At 38.5% G+C, this 23485-nt stretch overlaps 2 protein-coding genes across 4 annotated transcripts; both read left to right on the top strand.

Moving 5' to 3' along the window:
- Positions 1-4456: 4456 nt before the first annotated feature.
- On the top strand, positions 4457-18266 carry tagapb (T cell activation RhoGTPase activating protein b). 3 transcript variants are annotated; one of them, XM_089022328.1, is made up of 11 exons: positions 4457-4778; positions 5437-5478; positions 6630-6711; positions 6794-6841; positions 9330-9399; positions 9683-9828; positions 11368-11529; positions 12655-12764; positions 12858-13044; positions 13110-13191; positions 14230-18266. In XM_089022328.1, exons 1-11 carry the CDS (start codon positions 4606-4608, stop codon positions 15294-15296), a joined length of 2169 nt encoding a protein of 722 aa, XP_088878454.1. In that variant the 5' UTR covers positions 4457-4605; the 3' UTR covers positions 15297-18266. The 3 variants fall into 3 exon arrangements, with proteins under 3 accessions (XP_088878454.1, XP_088878455.1, XP_088878456.1); XM_089022329.1 differs by lacking the exon at positions 6794-6841 and having other exon boundaries at positions 4459-4778; positions 14230-18264; XM_089022330.1 differs by lacking the exons at positions 4457-4778; positions 6630-6711; positions 6794-6841 and having other exon boundaries at positions 5351-5478; positions 14230-18261.
- A 581-nt stretch (positions 18267-18847) lies between these two features.
- Positions 18848-23428, top strand: rsph3 (radial spoke head 3). The gene is made up of 8 exons (XM_089022338.1): positions 18848-19067; positions 19475-19556; positions 19963-20107; positions 20188-20333; positions 20730-20933; positions 21213-21375; positions 21479-21565; positions 22297-23428. Exons 1-8 carry the CDS (start codon positions 18949-18951, stop codon positions 22362-22364), a joined length of 1014 nt encoding a protein of 337 aa, XP_088878464.1. The 5' UTR covers positions 18848-18948; the 3' UTR covers positions 22365-23428.
- Positions 23429-23485: the final 57 nt, after the last annotated feature.

Below are 23485 nucleotides of genomic sequence, written 5' to 3'. Positions count from 1 at the left end.
ATAATGTCCATGAGTGACGCATTACTGTCCAGCTTCGACTGCAGCTCAACGTCCAGCTCTTTCAACATACAGGTGTCTAACCTACTCATGCTCAACAGCTGTTTACTGAGACTACTGCAATGCTAATAGTGACTATGCGCTCCATGCTCCAATGAGCGCCTAGCCAACAGACGTCACGACCACGGTTCACATCGATGCACTCGGACTCTTCTCCCATTCGACGCTACACGATCGAGACTGTTCAGCCAGCTAACGCGCTCATAGCCCTCAACTGATCTGAGCTCCATCGTACAGCTCCATTCTCGACCAGATGAGTCCTAAGTTCGCAACAGCTTTGAAAGCTAGGTCAGTCGACAGGCTCTCGACCAAGGTCTGAAACTAGTCAGTGCTGATAAAGTATGACGCTCGGCTGTCTGAACCCTCACACAGCTCAAGCGACCGTGTTCGCACACGCTCCCTGAATGCCCATATTCGAGATCGTATCCGAACTTCTGGCATCTACTGCATACTTCATACTGACGCTTGCACGACGTTCACGACGTCTTCATGCTACATTCAGCCACGTTCAGATTAGCAGTCGAAGAGTACGTTCTCGAGCGACCATCATTCAACCAGTAACGTCGACTGAGATCTCCAGATCGACTCATAGAGCAATCCGGTCGAGTACTCAGGAGTCAGTTGGCTTCGAATCGGCGTTGTAACATCGCTTGCGAAACCAATGAACAACCGACAGTTCTCAGTCTCGCAGACTGAATGCATATTCAACTGATGAAGCACTCTTTCAATAATTCGACCTTACCAGAAATCTGCATTGTACAGTAAGTTTATGACATTCTTCCACATGACCTTTACCATGGGCATTCCCTTGCCGTTCATTAGCTCACATGACAAATCAGATGCCTGTACAGCACTAGGATTCATCCTGGTGAAATGGCAGATCAGTTTAGCTATATTCACATTAACAATTGTTTACTGCATTCATTATGTTGTAATATGATACAAATGATGTTCATCTTCGATAACTTAAGCTAATACTTTCTCATTAGTCTCTTTACTTCAAGGTCTTGTAACATGACATGTATTCAAGTCAGCATGATTCATAGCTCTTACCATACAATTGGTTAGAAATGTACTAATAACTGATTCCTCAATACAATATGCAATGTAGCATATAGATTCATAAAGCTGTAATAATGAGTTTTCTCGACATACTTTCGTACAGTAATTCTCCTAATACTTCATATAAGTATTATATTAATATTAATATCTTAGTACAGGTATATAGCTATCATACATACCATTTTGTGATGTATACTATCCTACTTTATAATCAATGATTGTTGATATTGATTACTCAGTAGCTATATCTAGTGAATTGAACTGTATTCTGTAAATAAGAGCTTTTAGTCAATGCTACTGATATCTAATTCATGAATCATTTATTGGAATATAAATAGTAATCTTGTAGTACATGATAGTTTATACATGACGAATCATCTTATTATATCATACTACCTGTCAATGACTCATGTTCATCGTATACTGAACGAGTAAGACTATCCCAAGCATGGCAGATAGTCATTCAGTCATGAATGAGATTAGTATATTTGCTCTTCATTGTAACGCTGCGTGTGTGCAATCGTTAGAAAGTGAAAATAGTAGATATCAATAATGATATCTAATGACTTTCATCTGTTAGTCTCAAAACTGTCGTACATTAGGTCAATGAGTACAGTTACTAGACTTAACATAGGTTAAGATAATTTGTTCAGATAAAGTGTGCTCACTTGAGTTCCTATAGAAGTTAATACAAGGAGCTTAAAATTTCGTTCACTAATCAATCTCATAAAGCATTATAACTAAATAACTAATCTTCAACATTATAACATGCTCATTACTATAAGTATATGTACCTTAAATAAACTTACTCGTTTATAACATTACTATGATTGAGTAGTTCCTTATAATTGAGTGATGCTCTGTCAAATCCAACTCGTACTGATCAATTGCGTAATCTTAGTCTTTAGCAACCATCAATTGTAGACATGTTACTGAACAGCTAGCTTGCTAGACATGTTAACTTAGCTTACACTAGCTATGGAGCTCATGTACGTGCCTAACCTTATGCACGTAATGTTGACTTTCTCTCGTTTATCCACTATTCTTGTCATGTCGCTTCTGGATACACACGGAACAAAGTTAACTATGCACATTAGCATACGAAGCCTGTAGACACAGATGTCAGCACTAGTGTTGTGGCATTCTGTAGCAGTGGTTGTTCGCAACTGTCCGCGACAGCATTGTAGCATGCACTTGTATGCAACTAGATCGTTGATGAAATTCATATCGATTTGTCAGATATATGTTATTGCTAAAGTTGTAAGCTGTAAAGCATTGTATCGCATCTAATAGTCTTCTTTCAAAATTCATGCCACCAATACATTGATCCTTTACTGTTCAATATAAATAATAATGACAAGTTGTTTTAGATGTAGTTAGATTGATACAGCTATTGCATAAGTTACAATAATAATCTATTTCATGTATGTCTTTTACTTAGATGCCAGATGACAATATAGCATGCTTATAGTCAAGGTACTTATGCCAGTTGGCTCATCGCTACAATGTGTCTTGATTTGGCTACCATTGTGACGAGCTGCACAGTGATACATTTGCTAACTGGCTAATAGTATAATCTAATTAGACTGAAGAATTACATAGTAATGAATATGTAGTTATGTATGCACGTTAATGATATCTGAATTGCTACAATGAAGTGCTTATTTCATATGTACATTGCAGACATGTAGTATTGAATCAATTATTCATGACAATGTAATAGTTATAATATATATTTAGCATATTAGTTAATTTAAGTTTTATCTATTTATTGTTTTATTTTACTTTCATTGTCATCATACGTTGTGCATTGTTACTTAAATGCTGACTCATGTAACTTCTATTTAAGTCTTATTCTTAATTTATTTTCCTTCTAAATTATAATGCTCCTAAGTAAATCAGTGATCTTGAAGCTTAAATCCCAAATCTTAGTTGAAGATTGTAATTTGCTTACTATTTATTGTAGTATTATTTAGGTTGAATTGAATGTTTACATGTGTATTAAGGTGTAATTATTATGCTAATTGTATTTTCATTTCTATTTATCTTTAATTATGACTCTATGATTCCACGTAATGTAATCTCTCAATTAGAAATCTACTAATCTAATTCAGTCATTAATAATGTCTAATTGATCATCATTTCATTTGATTAACTGATATCTACTTGTGAGTTAATCTCATGATTTATTAAGTTAAGTTTATTAGAATGTACTAATAGTTATATATATTTATACTTAAATGAAATTTATTTAACTATATTACAATAATTTCTTTACTATGACACGATGTATCTATTGTCAGTTGCAAGCGTATCCAACTCTTTTCGCCACGCTATTATAATGAACTTAGAAATTTGACTTGTAGGTATAAATTTTTCGTTACAGTCTCATTGCATATCAAATGAATTCACATACCTTATCGTCATTATATGAATATATACAGCCAATAGATAATGAATCGATAAGTCGAAAGTCTGCCGCTGCGTAAACTAGTCAATATATTGATAAATCAGTGAAAGATCCAAAATATATTCTTCAAATGACTTTGATACTATCACAGTATCACGATGCAAGTATATGAATTAATATTTGACTTATACGGTACATGCAATGCGAATTCTTGCAATTGACTTAATGTGCAATCATTATGGTCAATACTAATGTCAAATGTTACAATTCACTAAATATGAAAAGTAATAAAAATCATTATAATCATTGGAGCTCAAGCTCTGTACTCACGTGAAGCACTATTCTCTTGATACTTTGCACATTGTCTCACAGATGTTCCTGAGATGTACCATTTACATTCAGGAATTCTATGAGATTAGATTAGCCTTTATTAGTGTCCCCCATACTTATTTGTCATGTCTTTTTTATGATGATACTAGTGAAGCGTGTTCTACATACTGGGCCAATAAAAATGATTCTGATTCGACTTCGCAGATTTTCATCTATCGCGGGTGGTCCTGGTCCCCATTAACCGCAAAAAAACGAGGGATTACTGTACTTTTTCTGTCATTTCAAACCGTTTTGTGTCCCAGGATAGACATGTTCTATTCATAAAGGTATCAGAATAGCAGAGTGATATGGGAAGTCAAGGCAAAGGGGCTCTTTTCAGACTTAAATATGCAAAAGGGAATCCCCCACAGACACCAACCGCTGTTGTTTTGTTCCTCATGACTAAACGATACCGAAATGTTATTTTTTTCACAAATAAATAGCAGCAATATCATTTCAATGGATGATTGCTCTAGGCCAAGTCAGACTCTGCCTCATTCTCAACGCTTGAGTCAGTGTGGATGGAAGTTCCTCAGTGGGAGGCGAGTCACTGTTATTTCTCAACCACACGCTGCCCACTGTTCCAATATGGACACCTAACAACGTGTACAGTAATTAATGTCAACAGTTTTTTACTGTACTGTCATGGAAACGCAGAGCGCTATGAGCATATTGTGTTGGGATAATGGCATCAAGTGATTTTCCCCATGCGTAGGTCGACATCCAGCTACCGTCTTAAACACAGAGTGAAACTGGAGGACGTGTGGATTCACGATTTCCAAGATGAGACCGAGCATGAGGAGGAAAGGACGGAAGACGTGCGTCTCGGCGTGACCTTCGCCATGGCCTGGGGCTTCACTTTTTGTCTGGTGTGTTTTGGGTGAGTTGAGATTTGTTTTGTTCAGTCTCGCAACTACTGTCAGCAGCCATCGCCTCCATTTCCCCCAGTAGAAGAAGTAGTGCGTATCTCCAGTCTCTACTGTAGCGTCTTAAAATGTATAATAATAATAATAATAATAATAATAATAATAATAATAATGTGAATTGTAACCCACGAAACAACCAAATCATGTGATCTGCGGTTCTCCTAAAAATAAGGAAACGGCAAAGGGAAAGTTCGCTCGGTCAGATGACAAGACAAAAAATGTTGCAAACTAGCATTGGAGCAAGTGTCGGTCAGGCCAATTCCCCTTTGCAGAGTTTCTGTAGAAAGACTGGCGCTTCTGATAAAATGCCATGTCAAGTTCAGAATAAAAGCCTTATCGCATATTTTAATGTTTAGCATTCAGTAAAAAAATAGTCATGATGGCATTCATATATCCGTCAGTCAGATGCGGTCAACTTAACATGTATGGACTACAAAGAGCGCGAAAGGGCTCAGTGGGGTTTGATTTAGTGACGCTTCTTCCTGTTCCCATGACTGACTTGAGTTACACTTTCCACCGCGTCAAAAGAGCCCCGTGACAGCTCATGTGGTTAGTTTGATTGTTGCGGCGTGGATTAGAAAGTCGCCGTCATGTTGTCATTTTGCCTTACAGTTCTCCTGAATTGAAGGCGCGCTGGTTCGACACCCTACAAAGGTACGAGACTCCCTTCCACATCTACAATTCTGTTTTATTTCGGGTGCTTACATGAAAAAAAAAAGTTACGTGGACTCGTGCGGGCTAGAAAAAGTGCTGATGAGGTACTACAGTATTACTTATTGTTATCTGACATTAATGGCCGAGTGCCGATACATATGTGGAATTGTCGCAGCTTGGAATTGAAGCGGATTTACATGGGGCAGGAGATCTGAGACAATCTCTTTTTCATAAATGGATGCTACAGCTTTGTGTTTGCTTTCAACATTTAGCTCGTGGAAGACGTGCACATTCAACCATAACGTCTCTGGTTCACTGGTGAAAAGGATGCTTTGATCCTCTCCGCTTTCATTTAGAACTGCTTCATGCAACAAAGAGGGTGCAGAAAGCGCTTCAGATTGAATGACAGTCTGTGTCCTTTGTGTTGTGTCACATTATTTGTGCTGCCTTTCCAGCAGCTCCCGCATTTGTTTTTCTACTTCTTCCTCTCCTTTCCGCGTACTTTTTTTCCCTACTCTTTCATGTAGAACTGCTTCATGTAATAAAGTGTTTGTCTTGTACTCAAAACATCAGAGACTACACGGGGAAAGTCGTTAAAATTGCACAACTGTACATGTTTTTAAGTTCCTGTTGTGTTTATTATTTTGCTTTGTGTTGACTATTATGTGAAGAGCTTTGTTACAGCTGCAGCTGTTGCGAAAGCGTCATATAAATTAGGATGTATTGTATTGTATTGTATTGTATTGTATTGTATTTCATCACTTTGCTGCTGTCAAATATACATTACTCCACTGAGTGACTAATAAATGCTCATCCAATCCAATTTTAGAATGATGAGATGACTGCTGAGACTGTAGACTTTAATGACATTTTTTGGACATTATCATTATACTTTTGTTTTAACTTTTGATTTATTATTATGACATCATTGAACAAATCATGCCCTGTAAATACTCTTTCGGATGATTGATTTCACATCATTTTTATTCGACTGCGAGCCGTCAGATGTTTGTGCCGAGCAAATTTGGACCTCCCTCACATTGTCCCGGAAGGAAAATTAATGGGGGCCTGTTAGCATCCCCGTCAGAAATAAAAATTTGACTTTCATTTGTTTGCAATTTATATTTCTCTGTGTGTTTTTTTTTCTTCAGTAAAAGCAAAGAGGCAAAAGTCAAAGCTGGTTGCACTTCTTGCCCGGACTTCCTCATGAAGGTGTTAGGCGGCATCACTGCAGTAAGTAGTGTAACCTCTCCTTCCATAATGGAAAAGCTTCGCTTTGAAGCTATGGCTGCTCATTTATTTGTGCATCATTTAGACGAAAACTCTCATTGGAGGAGGCATGGAAAATTTTGTCAGCTTTGATGTAAGTAAAAACCTTGTAATGATGAGGCAAACTCAATGCAGAGACGGTGATTGGATTGGATTAGCTTTTATTATTGTCGCAGTGGAGAAATGTGCATTTCACAGTTATGATAGAGGATGGGAATGAAATGAGTAGAAAAACAAATACAGGAGCTGCTGTAAAGGCAGCCACTCGTGCGGCGCAGTCTTGAAGTCAAAAGAAGAAAATAATATGACAACACAAAGACACAGACATTCAATCTTAAGCACTTTCTGCACCCTCTTTGTTGCATGAAGCAGTTCTAGATGAGAGAAGAGGATCAAAGTGTCCTTTTCACCAGTGGATCACAGATGTCATGGTGTAATGTACACGTTTGCTACAAGCTAAATGTTGAAAGCAAATACGAAGCTGTAGCATCCATTGACAAAAAAGAGATTGTCTCACATCTCCTGTACCACGTAAATCCGCTTCAATTCCAAGCTGCGACAGATCCACAGACTGTTATAATTTGAGAGATGATTGTTGGGGTGTATAGTGTTAAAATTCATGATTTATGTATTTTTTGGTCCGGTATAGAAGGGTAAATAACCGCACACCGATTCTGTAAACAAACACAGTGTAGCTCAGTTTCAAGGTATATAGCTAAATATCACTGAATCCGTGTTTTGCATTTGGGTTATTTACATTCATGAATGTGAACCAAACTGAGAACTTACGAGTTGTGTTTTTTTATTATTATCTATTTCTGTAGCCACAAAGGGACATAAGTCTTCTTGTGCCGGTCCCAAGCCCGAATAAATACAGAGGGTTGTGTCAGGAAGGGCATCCGATGTAAAAGCTTGGCCAAAACAAACATGCGGATCAAACCTCTAAAGATGGAGGACACTGATTTGCTGTGGCGACCCCTTGAAGGGAAAAGCCGAAAGGAAAAGAAGAAGATCTATTATTATTTTCACCACCTTATCACTCCTTGCATCCAAAGTGATTTTACATCGTTTTGATTTCAAACTTGCAGTATAAGTGGCCCTCCGTGGGCAACCGCTACCATTACAACCAATTATGTCTTAAATTTAATCCAATATCCGTTAACCATTTTACAAGCCCGAAATTACTCTGCCGAAATTTTGCATATGAGATGTATTAATGATGGAACCAACGTTTTCTTTATGTGTCGTTTTATAGTGACGAGACTTGATTTTGGCACGTCAGATTTAACTGAGCCTCAGTTAGTCAAAGCACTGCTTCTTGCGCAATCGAACGTGGTCAGACTCACAAGTGCAGACCTTAACAAGTCTTTGCTTTCAGACTGTCATGTCTAAAACTTTAAAGGACAACCGACATCACTTTTTTGTTTCCTAACTGACATCAGAAAAACGTTTTATAGCATCTAAAATACCCAAAACACGCAGTATGATAATTTTAGTCAAATGCAAAACACCAAAAAAATGACTTAAAGTGTCTAAAAAAATATTTAAATTTGAAACCGGAAGTTGCCAGTTTCAGAAGGTTCCGCCCCCTTGTTCGTGGTGTAACGCCTTGCTCGAGAATCAAAACAATGGCTTCAGATTCGGAGAATATGCTTTCTTGTATATGATTCAAATAGTTCTGAAGAGGAAAGCATACATGTTTGCAATCAATTAAATAATTTATTCCGTGTCATTTTGAGGTATTGGGGGTATTGTTGCACCCAAAAGAGGCAGAAGATGGCGACAAAGTCCATGGAAACGAGCTGATTATTTCCTCAGAATCTTTGTCAGAGAATATCAAATAGATGCTCGGTGCAACACACAAGGATTCACTATCGCGTTATTTGTGTGTTTTCCTTCTAATTTCGCCATCAACACGGATCAACACGAAGTTTTCAGACCAAACAAAGTACCGCAAAAATGCATTGAAGTGATGAAAGGACTGTTACAATGTGTCCTTTCTCGGTCAGGGGCGTTCCTTCAGTGACGTGACGTGAGGACTCGTCACCAACTCAAAAACAAGACTTCCGGAATATTCAGCGCGAGTCTTAAAATGTAAAATATAACTACATAAATTCCTTATATGGAGCTTGGATGCCCTCTTCTGGCGGCTTTTGGGTGCAACACGGTTCTCAGACCAAACATGTACAGCAAAATACATTGACGTGATGGAAGGACTGCTACAATGTGTCTTTTTTCGGTCAGGGGGCGGTCCTTTCATGACGTCACATACGGACTCGTCGCCAACTCAAGAACAAGACTTCCTGAATATTCAGAGCGAGTCTTAAAACGTAAAATATAGCTATATGCGGTGGAATCTTTGTAAAATACACTCAGTAGAAGTCATTTGAAGCCATTTTACAAATTATGGACACAACTTGTCCAGAGGTGTCGGTTGTCCTTCAAATTGTTTTTTAGTTTGAGTCAGTGTCGAGCATTCATCGCTACCGCGGTAGCTGCTATAACTGTGCTTGTTAACCAGAAAGGCCAATGACCCCATAGTTCCTCTTTTATACGCAATAACCATTTTATTTTGTTGCCAGGGGGATGTAAATACTTCAGCAGTGGCCCAGTTGTTGAATAACCAAGAAGACAAGCTGATGCAGACTTTGGGTGAGTTGAGAGCAACTTCCCTTTTTATTTTTATTGTATTTTTTTGCAAGTCTTCCCTCAATGGCAAGTCTGCAACAGGGAGGGGCCCCAGCAAAGAGTGCCATATGTGCAATGGCACGAAAGCAAAGTTGAAAACCGCGAGGGAGGAAATAGACAAGTCCAAAAGAAAAAAACATTTAAAAAAAATGGCACGCCCCACTAACGGCACATTTTAGAATGAGTCCAGTCTCCCCAAAGTCTACGTTGGTCAAGCTGATGGATGGTACATTGCTGATCCCGGCAGAAACAAAATGGAACTTGGTGAGAAAACTGAGGAAGGGCTCGAGTTTCATCGGCAAAGCGGCTCATTCACACGCCAAAACTCAACTTTTTGGACAGCCTCTCTTCAAAGTGTGCCCAGATGACAACTCGCTACCGAAACCCATCATGGTAAGTCATTTGTTTGACTCAAATTCTTTGGGCTCAGTGCTGGCATAATATATGCATAAAAATATGTTTTCTTCAATTACCGTATTTTCCTGTATACAAGGCACACCCCCACTGAATTGTGTATTTTCAAACTTTTTCCATATATAAGGCACAGCGGAGTATAAGGCGCACCTTTAATGAATGAAAAATATTTTAATCATAATAATCATGATAATAATAATAATAATAATAATAATAATAATAATAATTGGATTGGATTGGATGGACCTTTATTCATCTCACAGTGGAGAAATTTAAATTTCACAACAGCAAAGTTATGAAAGGAAGAGGAAAGAAAAGAAGTAGAAAACAAAATACATAATAATAATAAGAATAATACATTTCATTTATAAGCGCTTTGCAAAATGCTCAGGGTGCACCTTCAATGAATGAAAAATATTTAATAATGATAAAATAATAATAATACATTTTATTTAGCGCCTTTCAAAACTCGCGAGGTCACTTTACAGTCACAGGATAAGTTTTTCTGTGAGTGAACAGCGGCGCCCACACGTGCCAGCGTTCACTCAACCCGGATAGAAAGCTAGCTATCTAGCTAATACATAGCTAATACAGTACATAGCTGATAGCTGGCAAGATAGCCAGCCAACTAATAGCACGCTAGCGCGATAGCCAGCCAGCTAGCCAAATAGCTAATAGGTAGCAAATAGATCGCAAATAGCTAGCTAGCTAGCATATGAGCAAAATTGATAGCAACTGCAGTTTAAGACAAGAAAAAAAAACACGACAAATGAATTCATATGACAGCAAGTGTCTCAAATATAATATATAAATATCTAAAAGTTTTCCAAATATAAGGCACACCACATTATAAGGCGCTACAGTAGAGACGGGTATGCACTACTTCTACTGGGGGAAAAGGAGTCAGTGGCTCTTTACAGTAGTTGCAAGACCTGTATTTTGTTTTTCTTCTTCTTTCTTTCCTTTCCTCTTTCTTTCATAACTTTGCTGCTGTGTTACTTCCGGGTAGAGTGAACGCTGGCGCGAATGGCTGCCGCTGCACACCCGCACAAAAAACAAAATGTCCAGTGACTGTAAAGTGTCCTTGAGTTTTGAAAGGCGCTTAGAAACAAATGTATTATTATCATATTATCATTATTATTATCAATATCACATCACATATAAGGTGTACCTGCGTATAAGGCGCAAGGTCACCTTTGGAAGAAAATCAAGGCTTTTGGGTGCGCCTTATACACCGGAAAATACGGTACTTGATATTGAATCCTACAAACAACGATTTTTGTATCCGATTTTTACAAAAATCTATGCATTTTTATCAAATCAAATCAGGCCTCGAGGGACTAATTTATATTCACACAGCTTCATTGAAAAAAAAAACTTTTTTTTATATATCTCCGTTAATTAATCTGTTGTCCAGGTTGCTTAATTAGCACAAGAAATCATCCGGGCACATGAATCTTGTTCCCAACCACACAACAATGTTGACGTGGTCCATCTCATTTCAATTCCTTCGGCCAGGAAATGCTCGTGTTGCTGAGGAAAAGGGGGCCGTCCACAGAGGGGGTGTTTCGCAAGCCGTGCAACAACAAGACTATGAAGGACGTCCGGGACAGGCTCAACAACGGCCTGGAAGTGGACATGAAGGCACAGCCTGTCGCTTTGTTAGTTGGGTTGCTCAAAGTATGTTTCGCTTTTGATTTTATTATTTAAGTGGTGTCATTTTTATAGTACAGTGATCCCTCGGTTTACGAACCCCTTGGCTTACCAACTTTTCGGTTTACGAACGTTATATTTATGAAAATTTTACCTTGGCATACAAACTTTTTTCGGGATACACATGGAGCTGCCTCAATGAGTGATGTGTCGTTCGCGAACGAGCCTGTTCTTCTAACAACAAAATGGCTGCCGACTTTTTTTGTCCTTTATTCCCCGCCACAGTCTTTGGTTAAATCGACATGATTTGTCAAGAACGCAGCAGTGAGTAGAAGTGGTTTAAACATTAAAGAGACAGGCAGACGACAGTGAGAGAGTTTCAACTTTGATAGTTCGAAGGCAGAGTGTAGACTGCAAAGTTAAAATATCCCATCAATCAGGCTCCATAAACAACCCGGACAAGCCATCTGTACACTTGATGCAAAAAGCTATCAACCCAGCTAAACAGAACAGAATTGATGATGAACTAGATAAAATTATCACAGAGAAGGCACCTACAAGGGATCATTCCTCAAAATTGTGAAAGAAGGTTACGTTCCTCATCAAGTGTTTAATACTGAGAAAACCGGCCACTCCATTCCAGCAAGCCATCAACGTCCATCACAAAGGTAACTACTTTATTATACAATACAGTTTATTTCTTTAATTATAATACCATAGCACATTTATTATACATAAAATAAGGTATATTTTGTGTCGTATTAAGGCTTAGAAAATTAGAAAGTAGAAAATTATGTTTTATGGGGACCTGGGAACGGATTATTCTCATTTTAATGGTTTCCAATGGGAAATTAATTTTGGGGATACACACTTTTCGCCTTACACACTCTGTCTGGGAACCAATTAGGTTTGTAAGCCAAGGTCTCACTGTGTTTGTTTTGTTACCTTGCTTTAACATGCACAGTGACATTTCAGGTTCCATTAGTGGTGTTGCCTTCCCGTATAACGTCACTTTACCTTCTGCTACTTGCGATGTTCCCTTGTCTATTTTGGAACTGTATCGTTGCAACGTACATTTTTAAATACCGATTTCTGCACGCATTATGTGCATCACTCTAGGCTGAATTCTGCTCTCCCGGTGTTGTTTTTAAGAGTTTTCTGAAAGAGCTCCCTGGGAGCCTGCTGGTGTGTGACCTTTACGAAGAATGGATAGCGGCTCTGCAGAGGGAAAAGAGCCAGCAGAGAAAGCAAGCGCTCACAAGGTTGGCTCACTGGTATCACAACATTGCAGAAATGTGATTTGTTTTTGTAAATAAGATGTATTTTCTCCCCCTCAACCTCATTTCTCTTATCAGTGTGGTCGACAAGCTCCCCAGTCTCAACAAGGTCCTCCTACGGCACCTGGTTTGCGTCCTCTATCACATCTTTGAAAATGTTGACGTCAACAAGATGGACGCCTATAACCTAGCGATTTGCATTGCCCCGACTTTGCTTCAGATGGACGTCACACCACTTGATGACCAGAAGGAAATGATGAAAAATGTAAGTTTTTGATCGGCGCGGTGCAGGAAACCATGGCATGATTTGACTTTTTTTTTATGCTGCAGGTTACAGCGCTCACTCAATTTCTGATTGAACACTGTGAGATCCTTGGAGATAATATCCCACACCTGCTGGATACTGATGAAGGTGAGAAAACAAACACTTTAGAAATAATACTGAAGAGGGAGTCGGCAATCTTCTCACCCCTTGCCGGATAACAAGAAGAAACTAAATCAAGCTAGTATTGCTTTTGGCTTTGATGCCATCAAAACATTCGACCGTAGCTTTGCTAATGTTGCCAAGTGACAGTCAAAAATGATAAATTAGCTAACAGATGAAAAAACAACTTATTTATTTATTTATTTATTATTAATATATCCATTGGTTTATGTACCAATTTATTTATTTATTTATTTATCTGTCATGTATTTATGTATCCATTAATTTATTTGTGTTTGTTTATTTATTTGTTCATCTGTTTGCCATTTATTTATGTTTTTATGTATTTCTTTATTCATATATTTATTTGTTTATATATTTGTTTGCTTATTTGTTTATCTGTTTGGCATTTATTTATTTAATGATTTAATGATTTATTGGATTATGTATGTATGTATGTATGTATGTATGTATGTATGTATGTATGTATGTATTTTTTTATTTTTTTATCTGGTTATTTATTTGTTTATGTTTATCATTTATTTCTATATTTATGTATTTATTTATTTTCAATCTGTTAGTTTATTTGTTTGTTATCTGATTGGTATTTATTTATTTATTTATTTATTTATTTATTTATTTGTCTGTTTGTTCTTTTATCTGTTTGTTTATATGTATGTTATCTATGTTATGTATTTATTTGTTTATTTTTTATTTGTTTGTCTGTTTGTTCATTTATTTGTTTGTTTCTTATTTATTTATTTATTTATTTATTTAATGAATATATGGTTAGTTTTTGAATGCTCAGTGTGCGCAAGAGATGACATCCTGCTATTATTCAAAATAAGGCCAAGAGGGGGAATAACTTTTTTTTTCTGACTGCATCGTCAACTTTCAAGTTCTCTGGTTCATAATTAGCCTAATAATTCTCCAACATCCAAAATGTCATTGTCGCACTCAAGTCCAAAAGCAAAGTACTTCTCGAGACACACATGCAGGTTCAATAATGGAGCATCTGTTTTGCAGACTCTGTGTCCTCCCAGCATCAAGACTCGGCGTATGACAGCACCGATCCAGACGGAGACGGCCAGGCTGACGGAAGCGATTCGTCACCCTCCCTCAGCCTGAGCGTCACCATTTCCACATGCTCATCCGACGCGATGTTCGATTCCAAGCCCGACTTCAACCGTCGCTGCTCCGAGCCCATCATCTTTCCCCCCATGGAGGTCGCGAACCTCAGCGCCCATTCCCGGAGCCATGACGACTGCTCCATTGAGAACTTTACGTCACAGCCTTTGAAAAAGCGGCTCTCCGAGGGCTCCTGGCAGCGCCCCGGTGTGTCTCTTTCAAAACTGAGTAGCAACGACCGGTTTAGGGACACCGGCAATCAAATCATGGGCTGCTCTAGCTCTTCCCTCGAGAGCGCCGCCTCCAACCAATCCGAGGGATCCGTGTTCACCAGCTCCCCGGCTGGCTCTCCACCATGCTCGAGGAGAACCGTCGTGGCTCCTTCGCGAGCTCAGCATGACTCAACCTGCATCAACTCAGACGATATGAAGCGTTCGCACTCGTTGAGAGCCGCCTGTAAGGTTCTGATGCGCACCAGGAGTTTAGGAGGCTTCGGCAGAAACAGTCTGAAGAAGGAGCGGCAGAATGAAAAGCCTTTCCGTTGTGAAACGCTCCAGGAGGACTCTCAAAGCGAAGCGGCCTCTCCCGCCGAGCCCACCGCCCGCCCCCTGTCAACTATCGAGGTGTTCAGGCAGATCGACAGCCGGCTGGTCTGCAGACCGCCTTCGTACGAGCAGGCGCTGCACAGCGCGCTTCTTGCTCCGCAATACGGTTCAATGACGGTATATGACGCCATAGCTCTGGAGAAACGTTCCCGACCGTCTTCTGGGAATTATTCAAGCTACTTCGAAACCCGTCGCACTGACAGTTGCACGACAGGAGACAGTCTTGAGCAAAGGCCAGTCTTCCACCAAAGGGCCATTTCCGAGTCGGTGTCCGTTGCGGGCCAAAAGGATGCCGTGTCACGGCGATGTAGCCAGTCGCTGTTTGCGGAATTTCCATATGCTAAAGAATCCTACGTTTGAGCAACCATCCAACAAACCACATCAATAACCACTTCAGGGTTCCAAACCCGAAGCTTCAGAGCCACTTTGCGTGTGTTCTAGTTTTTTAGATGGGATTTCATTCCCTTGCCATAATTGTGCCTGAGCAGAACAACGCAATTGCTCACCTCTTCACGGGTCAGTCATTTTGTGACTATGACATAACTCTTGACGGCGTCATGACAAAAGGGGGCCTTTGTTTCCAGGCTACACTCATTCTGCCTCCGGTTGAACTGAACTTGGAGAAATATTGTTGTTTATTCTTTGAATTCCAGATATGATTGTCACATATGTATATATGTATGATAATATGATAATACATTTCATTTATAAGCGCCTTTCAAAACTCTCAAGGTCACTTTACAGTCACAGGATACGTTTTACTGTGGGTGAGCAGCGGCAGCCACGCGTACCAGCGTTCACTCAACCAGGAAGTAACTCAAATAGAAAGCTTGTTAGCAAGCTAATAGGCAGATAATAGATAGCTAATAGCTAGATAGCAAATAGACAGCTAGCTATGTAGCTAGCTAGATAGCTGGATAACTAGATGCATCTTTTTTCTCGACATTTCTCCTTCAGTATAGTATTTCCCAAACTTTATTGCATATGTATATATGTATAAATATTCAACATGTCATTCTTGAGTACAGGTAGTAGTACTAATCCATACCAATCCATTTTGTGATTGATAATAGTACTACCGTAGTACTATTATCAATCACAAAATGGATTGGTAGATATTTCGTCTATTAAAAAACAGGAAGATATGAAGTCTTTCGGTTTTGAATATAATATTTAATCACACTGTGGATGACTTTTTAATGCGTAAAATGGAAAAAAAAATGGTCATGTTTGGATGACAGCAACTTCAAGTGCAACTCCTATTTTTTATTATTATTATTTTTTTTTAACTACCGTCACCATTGGCTTCCCTTTGCTCGGTCAGTTATGCAACCGAGTGACAAGACACTGCGTTTCGACGCGGAGAGAAGGAAATCAGACACGGCCACATGGAAGGATTTAGTTTTGCTTTCAATTGTTGAGCCTCGGTGTGCTTCCTTTCGCGGGTGTAGCTCGGGAAAAAAAAGATGACGTTGATACATTTCAGATGAAAATAATCTCAAATGACATTTCATCTTTAAGGTTCTCAAAACTCGTCAACATGGAGCTCAATAGCAGTACAGTGATACCTCAGCTTACGAACTTAATTGGTTACCAGAAAGTGTGTGTAAGGTGAAAAGTGTGTCTTCCAAACATTAAGTTCCCATAGAAGACCATTAAAAATGAGAATCTGTTTCCAGGTCGCAATAAAACCATTTTCTACTAAATAAGCCTTAAAACTACACAAAGTACATCTTATTTTATGTATAATAAATGTGCTATTGTATTGTAATTAAAGAAATAAACTGTACTGTATAATAGTCGTTTTATTTACCTTTGTGATGGTCATTGATGTAGTTGCCCCTTGATGATATCTGAGTGAAGTTGCCGTGCTTTCTCGGTAATAATACCCTCACTCACTGTCCACTGCTTGCTGCTTTTTGTGAATCCAAATCAAAAAAGGTTTTTCACATCTTCTATTGCCTGAGACCATTGCTTAGACAACACAGAAACACCCTTAGCCACACGTAGCAATGGTTGACTTAGCATAATGTTACTGGGACGCTAAGTCACACAAACGCACACCATGTTCCTGTTTTTCAATGATCTCCTTCTTCTGCTCGACCGTAATTTTCTTTTGTGTCCTCTCCGGCTTAACACTAGCCTGTGGTGGAGTCTTTTTAGGTCCCAAAAAAGCAAACGTATCCTCTCGATAGCAAACCACGTATGCCATGTATGCACTCAGTGAAAGGGTGTGTGGAAAAGTAGTCCGGAAGCCGCAGTGGCGCTGTTCGGCAGTGTGGTTTGGTGTTCTTCCGCCAAAAACTAGTCCGCCAGCCATTGTAGCACTCCGTATGTATCCTGAAAACTAGTTCGTATGCCAAGATTATAGTCTCGCGAATTTAATGTTCGTTAGGCGAAAAGTTCATTAGCTAAAGCGTTTGTAAACCGAGGCATCACTGTACTACTCCTTTACAAGCAAACATAACACGCCCCCTTTCAATACATTTTGTTGCCTTGCCTGTTTTTGCTGCCTTCAAATAAACAACTTCTAATAATACCAATTGTTTTTATGAAAGGGATGCCCGGAGTGTGAAACAAAGATGATGTTGCGAGTAAGGGGGTAAAAAAATGATGTGTGTACTCATGCCATGTCTGTTACATAATATCATTAGCGGACTAATGAGACCAGCCCAAAGGAGGCCAGCTACTATTTAGCCTTCAATGCTACTTGACGTGAACTCCAAGTACTTGAAGCGAATGCCCAAGCGTAAACACAGTCACAGAAGTGAATGCATTCATCTGAGCACACATTTCGGATACGGGGACCTGCACAAGGTGGTGGCTTGCTTTGGCTATTTGTGTTACATTGTCAACAGTGCTAGCTTTGACAGAAACATTACATAACTGTGATTGAATGAATGTATGGTTATGTAATGACAACATGGAGACGAGAAAATGGATGCAGATTAATAGTCATACAATTGATACGGAACACTACTTTTCATTGCTCAACAAAATTGACACGAATGTGTCATGTAGTCCAATTAAATATTGCATGACAATGTATTTTAGTTTATTATATCTATAATATATATTATATTAGTTTATTTAGTTTCTTTAATTGAGTTTTTTTGTTGTTATTTTGACTTCAAGATGGCGCCTCAAGTCTGGCTGCCTTGACAGCAGGTCCTGTATTTTGTTTTACTTTATCCTTTCCTTACCTCTTCATTCCATAACTTTGCTGCTGTGAAATGTAAATTTCTACACTGTGAGACTAATAAAGGCTAATTAAATCCCCAAAAAATCATGTATTTTGTTTTTCTACTTTCATTCCTTTCATAACTTTGCTGCTGTGAAATGTAAATTTCTCCACTGTGAGACTAATAAAGGCAAATCCAATCCAATCCAATCCAAATGCTACAATTTAATTGAGATAGGTTTTTGTAATTTAAGGTTGAAGACTGTCTGTCTTTTGTGTTGTCACATTTTTTGTACTGTAATTGTTTTTGACTTCAAGTTGATGCCGTGAGAGTGGCTGACTTTACAGCAGCTCCTGTATTTTGTTTATGCTGCTGTGAAATGTAAATTTCTCCACTTTGAGACAAATCAAGGCTATAGACAAATCTAATCTAATCGAATCTTATCTAATTTGAATGTACACATTATCTCATTTGTGCATCCTCATTGGTAATGTAACGTAATCAAACCCAAACCTCTATTGGGAGTGTAAAATTGCTCCTATGTAATCTCTGTATATATTCTTTATATGATATTGTTAATGACATTAGATGGAGATAGAGGACTCTAAAATCTAAATAATATATTGTACAGTATATATATATATTTAAATGAACACATCCAGTATTCCAAAACTGTGCATTACGACACTTTGTTTTACTTTCTGGCCACGTTTGTAATGTTTCACTTCCTGGTTACGGTTGCTAGGGTTTCTTGTTGCTGCTGCGGTCCTCACAAGCTAATATCAGAAAGCCTAATCACATTTACTTTTTGTTTATTTAGTGTTGAAACAATGTCTTTCGTTTCACGCAGCCAGAAAGGGACAAATGGAACGTACACCTTCTCCAGTCGCCCCAGGCCTGTTGAAAACCGCCCCAAATACAGAGAAAAGCAGACTGAAAAGGCAGAAAAGTATGTTCGCTTCCTAAAAATGCAAACTTTTTCGTTCACATTTACTATTGGCACAATAGACTACCAAACAAAGTAAATGCATGAATAATAATAATGCAATTCAGATGACATTTTATACGGAACCATGCACCGCTGCGTGAATTTTGTGCAATTAGTCTGGGATGTGACTTTAAATAGTGCAATGCCTCTTATCGGTTCATGTGCATTGTCAGACGTATACTGCAACTAACACAAACAGTTTTCCATGTTACAGTTGGAAATATGTCTCCACTGTTCTGTCTATATTTCTAAACGAGTTTAATCAATTGAAATGTGTTTAAATGCCTTGAAATGCTCTCCTCCTATCACATGTAACAGCATCATGCGTTGGACAATCTTAATTTCCACCGCGTCTCTCTTTTCCACAGGGCCCACAGCACCTATGGAAACATCATGTATGATCGCCGTGTCATCAGGGGAAACACATATGCCCAACGCTTCCTATCCACTGTAGGTACAAGGGAAAAAAAAGTTGCAGATTATAATTTTGATGCGGTTCTCAAATGATCTCCAGAGCTTGTTTTGGTGCTCATTTTCCAACCCTCTAGTCCCGTGGTGGAAATAAAGAATTACAGCACAATTATGGAAAAGAACAGCCCATGGGCTCCACCCGGGCTGTCCACAGTCTCGGAATAGCTCTTGCATCCTTTATGTAATCAAAATAAAACTGTATGTGTGTCGGCTGTGTAAGTGAAAAAAAAAAAAAACAACGACTGACCACTGCAACATTAAAACAAAGAACAAATGTAATCTGCGTGTTAGCAGCATTCCTTATTTCCTGCACAGTGGATGGAAAAAATAAATTTGCCCGAGCAATGATTTTGCAACATCCTTCTTTTGCTGTGCACGAGAACAGATGGTGCAGGAAGACCTCGCTGAAATGCAAAGGCAGCAAGAGTTGAGGAGGAGAGCCATAGCTCATAAAAACAAAACCAAGGATCAGCTTCAATCATCCACCCCTGAGGCTGTCCAAGGCAGAAAACACAATGTTGTCCAAACAGGTTATTTTTTTTTCCTCTCTGGGAAAGTTAATCTGTGAATTCTCGGTCCACGATGAGCCAATGTTTCTGTTTTCTTTCAGAGCTTTATCTGGAAGAGTTGAGCTATAACATTGAGGTTTCACATATCGAGTGCCAGACTGATCCACTCCTGGATAGACCTGCAACGCCACTTTTTGTACCCGCCAAATCGGGCAAAGATGTAGCAACACAAATAGAGGAGGGGGAGGTACGCACCCTAGAATTAAACATGTCATTGAAACCAGATAGATAAATAGAGTGGGAGAGAGGGGGAGATAGACATAGATTTAGGGATAGATTTAGGGATGGATGGAAGGATAGATAGAATTTATAATTTATAAAATAGGATAGATATAATTTATAGATAGATAGATAGATAGATAGATAGATAGATAGATAGATAGATAGATAGATAGATAGATAGAGCGTTTTGAGTTTGATGATGAACACAAAGCCAATTCAGGGTGCAGAATTTTGCATATACAGTCTGGTCAATTTTGAAGCTCAACTAAAAGTGCACAATGAGTTCCCTTGCAGCTCCTCATTTCTTTTTCATGTATTGATTGAGGTTTAAAACCAGTTTTTAAGTGATTCTCTTCCGCAGTTGTTCGACTTTGACAGAGAGGTACAGCCTTTACTGGAGGTCCTGATAGGGAAGACCATTGAGCAGTCCCTACTGGAGGTGATGGAGGAAGAAGAACTGGCCTATTTAAGGGCGCAGCAGAGGGCCTTCCAGGAGCTTCGCAACTCAGAGTTGGCTGAAGTGCAGCGGCTGCAGGAGCAGGAGAGACGCCACAGGGAGGAAAAGGTGGGCATTTGGAAAAAAAATGACAGAAGAGGGTAGCGATACACTAGTTTTGATGTACCGTTTTGGGGGGGGGGGTTAGTGCCAAGGCACGTGGCAGGATTTAAAAAATGGCCTATCTGAAGCCCTCTCCTGTCTGTTTTGAATCCCTCCTCACACTAAAACACCTAATTCAAACGATCAGCAAGATCAATGATCACACAAGATAGGCTCCATTTAATTAAGGACAAACGCTGTAAAAAAATTGTCTGTCTGCTCCAAGAGATGTTTTTCTTTCTCCAGGAACACCGTATTGCGCAACAGAGAGAAGCTCTTACGATGGAAAATGAGACGGTGGAGAAGATCGCAGCACGGGCCTACACACAGAAGTATTTGGCCGACCTTATCCCAACCGTTTTTAAGTCCCTCAGGATCCACGGCTTCTTTTACGACCCGGTGGAGAAAGGTTGGGTGCCAAAATAATAATGAAGTCCTACTTTGTTTTTTTTTTTTTTTTTTTTTTTTTGCTTCTTAAGGCATGGGGGGTTCTATGTGCTTCTGATTTTTAGATATTGAGACAAACTTCTTTCCTTGGCTGATGACTGAGGTGAACAGCAAATTAGAAAAGAGAAATGCTGCAAGGCAGCTATTGGACAGTAAGTTTAAAAGCATTGCCAGATATTTTTTAATAATACACATACATTAAGTTGTCGTATTATGTATTTGTTTTTTTTACTTTAAGGCGCTGCAATACTTTAAGATGGCTGCCTTTTGTTTTTCTACTTCTTTCTTTCCTTTTCCTTTCATAACTTTGCTGCTGTGTTACTTCCGGGTAGAGTGAACGCTGACGCGAATGGCTGCCGCTGCTCACCCACACACACACACACACACACACACACACACAAAAGTTCTCATCCCATGACTAAAGTGTCCTTGAGAGTTTTGAAAGGCGCTTCGAAATTAAATGTATTATTATGATTATGATTATGATTACTATTATTATTATTATTATTATTATTATTATTATTATTATTATTACTATTACTACTATTACTACTATTATTACTATTACTGTCACTATTACTACTATTTCTACTATTACTACTACTTATATTACTACTATTATCATCATTATTATTATTATTATTATTATTATTATTATTATTATTAAGCCTTCTTTATGAACAGGATTTCCTGCTGTTGACTTTTTGTGTCAATTACAAAGTGGATGGGAGTAAATGTAAACAGTTAACAGCTTCCTTTGGAACTTTGTTGCTCCTAAACTGCCACCTAGCGGCTGTTTTTTTATTTTTATTTTATTTGTATTGTTTTTTTTTTTTTTTGCAATGGGAGAATTTAATCATTTGACCTTTCTCGTCTATTTCAGCAATCATCCATGATGTGGCCCAGAAAAAACTGCCACTCTATGCAAGCTTGGAAACGCAGGAGAAGTAGACACTTTGTGTTCCAAAAACGGACTGAATTATTCTCACACATTTCTTTGTGTTTTGTTTGTAGTAATTACTAAGAGTAAACAAACAAATAGTATCAGGCATGCAGTGTTCATTTAGATCAGTCATACTCTGTGATGAATGTAATCGTTATTGAAGATTTGCAATTGTTGGCTATGAGTTGTTTTGTTTCTTTTTGAGCAGGTAGGGAAGGGGGAAATCAATCACTTGTGATTTCAAGGTTTCACAAAGGAATAGGGTAAATATTCACGTGTTTCAACTACGATTTTACTTGATGTTATATCACGACCGAGCTCGGGTGTTATAGTCATTCTATTTTAATAACAACGACACCGACACAAAAAAGTAAAAATTGCAAATTTGCACTGCCGTCATATAAATTACAAATAAAATTACGATTCATTACTCTTACAAATCGACATTTTCATTCTGATCTCGCAACATGCAATCGTGCTCACTCAAGAAATACCTCCAGGAGGACACGTCAAGGTGTCGCTACCTACCTATGTTGTGATTCATTACACGTCGTAGCCACTTAAATCAGAAAAATGCAATATTCGAATAAAATATAAAAATACATATTTCTTGAATTTTTCGGTTAAAAGAATGACTGTCATGCTCCGTGCTATTAACCCAACAAATCGCTGTCCAGTGGCATCATACAGAAAGAATGACGCAAAGTTATTGTTCCTTTTTTGCCTCAGAAACGTAAGTAATAAAGAAGAAGATAAGATAAAAGATAGGCTTGGATGTTTTGACAATCCCCATTAAGTGAGGCAGCTTCATTGACGAAGATTTTTTTAACTACTTTAAACTACACATTTTCCGATATGTTTGGGATTAGTTTTCAGATTAAAAGAAATTTAATGTGAAATATAAACATGAATTGTGAAACAATATTCATTTAATTACATGCAAACGTACAAGTAGAGTTTCAATAATTGTCACACAGACACATAATCAATAATGCTTGAAAAGGTTTGTCCAATAAAGGCATTAAATATATTTTGAAATAAAAACCTTACAACTTCCTGCGCTTCTTTTGCCTGGATACAGCTAACTTGCCATGCGTGGGAATCGTTTATTGTTGACGATGACTGTCAC

The sequence above is a fragment of the Hippocampus bargibanti genome, linkage group LG19, assembly GCF_051943395.1.
Source record: "Hippocampus bargibanti isolate YZ-2025 linkage group LG19, ASM5194339v1, whole genome shotgun sequence".
Lineage (NCBI taxonomy): Eukaryota > Metazoa > Chordata > Actinopteri > Syngnathiformes > Syngnathidae > Hippocampus > Hippocampus bargibanti.
Note: the sequence above shows the minus strand (reverse complement) of the source record. Positions and strands in the feature narration are given on the sequence as shown.

What these genes read in the sequence shown, in the direction of transcription:
- tagapb (XM_089022328.1), top strand. Translation starts at nt 4,606, where the DNA reads ATGCGTAGGTCGACATCCAGCTACCGTCTTAAACACAGAGTGAAACTG. An exon ending in TTTTGTCTGGTGTGTTTTGG is followed by an intron (nt 4,779 to 5,436) that starts GTGAGTTGAGAT and finishes TTTGCCTTACAG; the next exon opens with TTCTCCTGAATTGAAGGCGC. An exon ending in CAAGCTGATGCAGACTTTGG is followed by an intron (nt 9,400 to 9,682) that starts GTGAGTTGAGAG and finishes TGATCCCGGCAG; the next exon opens with AAACAAAATGGAACTTGGTG.
- rsph3 (XM_089022338.1), top strand. Translation starts at nt 18,949, where the DNA reads ATGTCTTTCGTTTCACGCAGCCAGAAAGGGACAAATGGAACGTACACC. An exon ending in CACAAATAGAGGAGGGGGAG is followed by an intron (nt 20,334 to 20,729) that starts GTACGCACCCTA and finishes TCTCTTCCGCAG; the next exon opens with TTGTTCGACTTTGACAGAGA. An exon ending in TGCAAGGCAGCTATTGGACA is followed by an intron (nt 21,566 to 22,296) that starts GTAAGTTTAAAA and finishes CGTCTATTTCAG; the next exon opens with CAATCATCCATGATGTGGCC.